The sequence below is a fragment of the Astatotilapia calliptera genome, chromosome 3, assembly GCF_964374335.1.
Source record: "Astatotilapia calliptera chromosome 3, fAstCal68.1, whole genome shotgun sequence".
In the NCBI taxonomy this organism is placed as follows: Eukaryota; Metazoa; Chordata; class Actinopteri; order Cichliformes; family Cichlidae; genus Astatotilapia; species Astatotilapia calliptera.
This window is the reverse complement of record NC_137424.1, coordinates 69,113,583-69,116,773: the sequence shown is the minus strand read 5'-3', so window position 1 is coordinate 69,116,773 and position 3,191 is coordinate 69,113,583. Positions and strand designations below refer to the sequence as shown.

Below are 3,191 nucleotides of genomic sequence, written 5' to 3'. Positions count from 1 at the left end.
ATTGTTCAAGACAACCCAATGGTAAAGAACTTCTTAGAGAAATGGCCTGCTCTGCGATTTGACTCTCAGGTATCTGTGCTTTGATTTTTTTTTTTTCTTCTTCAGTTTAACATGAAACAATGCAAGTTCAGCAGATCTCTTCCGATTCAGATAATAAATAAATAACACATAAATAAATAATAGATAACAAACAAAAATATATGTCAGCTTTGTGATACACTTGTGCTTGTGGTTCGGGTCCAATTTTAAAAAAAAAAAAGAAAAAAAAAAAACTTCATAGGACATCTATAAAACAAGGTTAGACAGAAGTTGGGCAATTCCTCTTTAATGATAAGATGTAAATTTGGTCAGTAATTTGGCTTCATGTTGGATGTTTTTGTCCTGTTTTGTTTTAGATTTGTGCAGAGTTCCGAGTCACAAACATCAACCTGCGGAACCAGTTCTACGCTGAACTTGACAGACACACACCACGACTTATGGCTCTATACAGACAGAAGGCTGCACGGACTGGCAAGATATCAGAGGCTCTGCGAACCATCCTGAATCATTATGATCTTCAGGTGAATATTGATAATGATAAAATTAACACAAATTAAAAGTTTCACCGATAAAAACTCAATTTTTCCTTGCTTTGAACATTTGTGTTTTATACAGATTACAGCTCTGATCTGGTATGTTACTTTAAAATACTGTGTAGGATTTTTGTCAAATGAGTAAGATACAGACTCTTTGTCATAAGAGACAGAAAGGTTGTGTCTTAAAAGAAATGTCTCCAAAATTATGTAGAGTCACATGCCATGCAGTTTCATAAACATGTATTCTCCCCAAAGAATGACACCTGAAAACTTTGTGTTCAATGAACTTTTCTTTTCCCTTTTTAGGAGGCGCCTGATATCAACGTGAAACGCACTGCAGTGCTTCGTGCCCTTCCTGTATACCTGCGGGAGGAGGACCCAGAATTCTTTAAGACATGTAATGTAAGTGTATTTTTGCATCACTTAAATTCTGCCAGTGAGATAAAACACCATGGATTTTTTTAAATCCAATTTAATACCCACCCTCTAGGGTGGAGTGCCCACTCCGGGTCGGGGATGAGTTCCTGCCCCAAGTGGAGGAGTTCAAGTATCTCGGGGTCTTGTTCGCGAGTGATGGGAGAAGGGAGCCGGAGATCGACAGACGGATTGGGGCTGCAGCTGCAGTAATGCGGACGCTGCACCGGTCCGTCGTGGTGAAGAGGGAGCTGAGTGTAAAAGCGAAGCTCTCAATTTACCGGTCGATCTACGTCCCTACCCTCACCTATGGCCACGAGCTGTGGGTAGTGACCGAAAGAACGAGATCGCGGATACAAGCGGCAGAAATGAGCTTCCTCCGAAGGGTGGCTGGCCTCTCCCTTAGAGATAGGGTGAGAAGTTCGGCCATCCGGGAGGGGCTCAGAGTAGAGCAGCTGCTGCTCCACATCGAAAGGAGCCAGCTGAGGTGGTTCGGGCATCTAACAAGGATGCCCCCTGGGCGCCTCCTGGGTGAGGTGTTCCAGGCATGTCCCACCGGGAGGAGGCCCCGGGGCAGACCCAGGACATGCTGGAGAGATTATATCTCTCGGCTGGCCTGGGAACGCCTTGGTGTTCCCCCGGATAAGCTGGAGGAGGTGGCTGGGGAGAGGGAGGTCTGGGCCTCTTTGCTTAGGCTGCTGCCCCTGCGACCCGGCCTCGGATAAAGCGGATGAAGATGGATGGATGGAATTTAATACCCTAGCAGCTACCAAATTGTACAAGCAAAATACCCTCTCTTTAGAAAACCCTCACACACACACACAGGGTCAGGAGCAGGGCACAGGCGTATCACAGCACTTCGGCTACGCTGCAGGTGGCCCCAAAAACAAGGCTGAAGTCAAGATTTAGTTTCTTTTTGAGATAAAGTCATAAAATAAAAAATGACGTTTTTTTTTTGTTTTGTTTTTTTTTAGAAAAATAACAAACATACTAATTATGTAATGCAAGAAGCGAACGCGTTAATGTACATTTTTCAAAAAAGTAGAGTACCCTAACCCGTTACAAAGTAACCCACTACACTGCTGAATTTTTTGCTAGATTACAGGTCTTGCTTGTCACATTCTCTCAAACCAACCTTACTTATTGATACTGTGTCTATTCCAGGCGGACACATTGGATGAGTCGACCCTCATTGACACTCCAGTTGCCCTTCTCACAGTGGTTACCGACGGCGCTTCCCAGACCAGTTCTGTCCATTTTACTTCCTCAAGCATGGCCGTTGTGGTGGAAGGCGACTTGGTGATGCGTGATATTCCCAGATTTGCAGATGCATTTGCCTTATTGTTTGGCTTGATCTATGCTCTGCATTTGGACTACCCCAAGAAGCTCGTTCACACATTTACCTTTGTCCAAAAAATCTTCATGGGGCTTGATGACGGCAAACCTCTGAAACCCTGCCTACATGCTCTTAAAAATGATTTGTTGCTGAAAGAGTAGTTCTGGAAGGAATATAAGGCAATGTTTGGTAGGACATGCACTCTGTTACTGAGCACTTTGTTTTAAGCACTTTATTTAAAGCACTTTAAGTTTACTACAGACTTTGGGTGGATTTAACTCCATCAGTTTACCTAATTTTGCTTTGGTTATTTGGAAGATGATCATCTTTATTTGTACCCATTTTATAAAATTGTTTTTCATTTCTTTTTCAAACAAAAGTGATTAGTATTTGACTTTTTATTTTGAATTTATGTATTTTGAGTAAGATGCAATTAGGACTGATGTTGTCCTTTGTGATTTTATAAAAATATACATGTTCTACATTGAATTTATAATGCTCACTTTATGGTGCCAATGTCCATGTTAGTGGTTTTATAAAAATACTAAGTGATGTTTTTACATTTCCATAAAAAATGTTAAATAAACAAAATGTAAAGTAAATGAATTTCTCTAATTTTTTTTACTAGTCTACACTCAAACATTTAAGAATAAATATCTTTTAATTAATAATCATATAATTTGAGTTTAGTTTGTAATATAATTGCTATGTGATGGATCAAAATAGTAAACTACAAAAAACACAAAAATATTAAAATTAAAGTATATAGTTTTTAAGTAAAGCTCAATTAATAAAATAAAAATATAATTTAAAATTTTTAAGTTAACAATAAATACAAATTTTGAATACCCCATACTTATAAAAGA

General features: G+C 39.6%; 1 protein-coding gene across 1 annotated transcript; it reads left to right on the top strand.

The window, feature by feature from the left end:
* The first annotated feature begins 401 nt into the window (after positions 1–401).
* LOC113018414 (uncharacterized) lies at positions 402–2,927 on the top strand. The gene is made up of 3 exons (XM_080294123.1): positions 402–560; positions 882–977; positions 2,154–2,927. Exons 1-3 carry the CDS (start codon positions 477–479, stop codon positions 2,484–2,486), a joined length of 513 nt encoding a protein of 170 aa, XP_080150249.1. The 5' UTR covers positions 402–476; the 3' UTR covers positions 2,487–2,927.
* Positions 2,928–3,191: the final 264 nt, after the last annotated feature.

Bases quoted from the DNA above. Each gene is read 5' to 3' on its own strand.
- LOC113018414 (XM_080294123.1), top strand. From the start codon at position 477: ATGGCTCTATACAGACAGAAGGCTGCACGGACTGGCAAGATATCAGAG. The intron at 561-881 runs GTGAATATTGAT...TTCCCTTTTTAG, and splicing joins TGAATCATTATGATCTTCAG to GAGGCGCCTGATATCAACGT. The intron at 978-2,153 runs GTAAGTGTATTT...TGTCTATTCCAG, and splicing joins AATTCTTTAAGACATGTAAT to GCGGACACATTGGATGAGTC.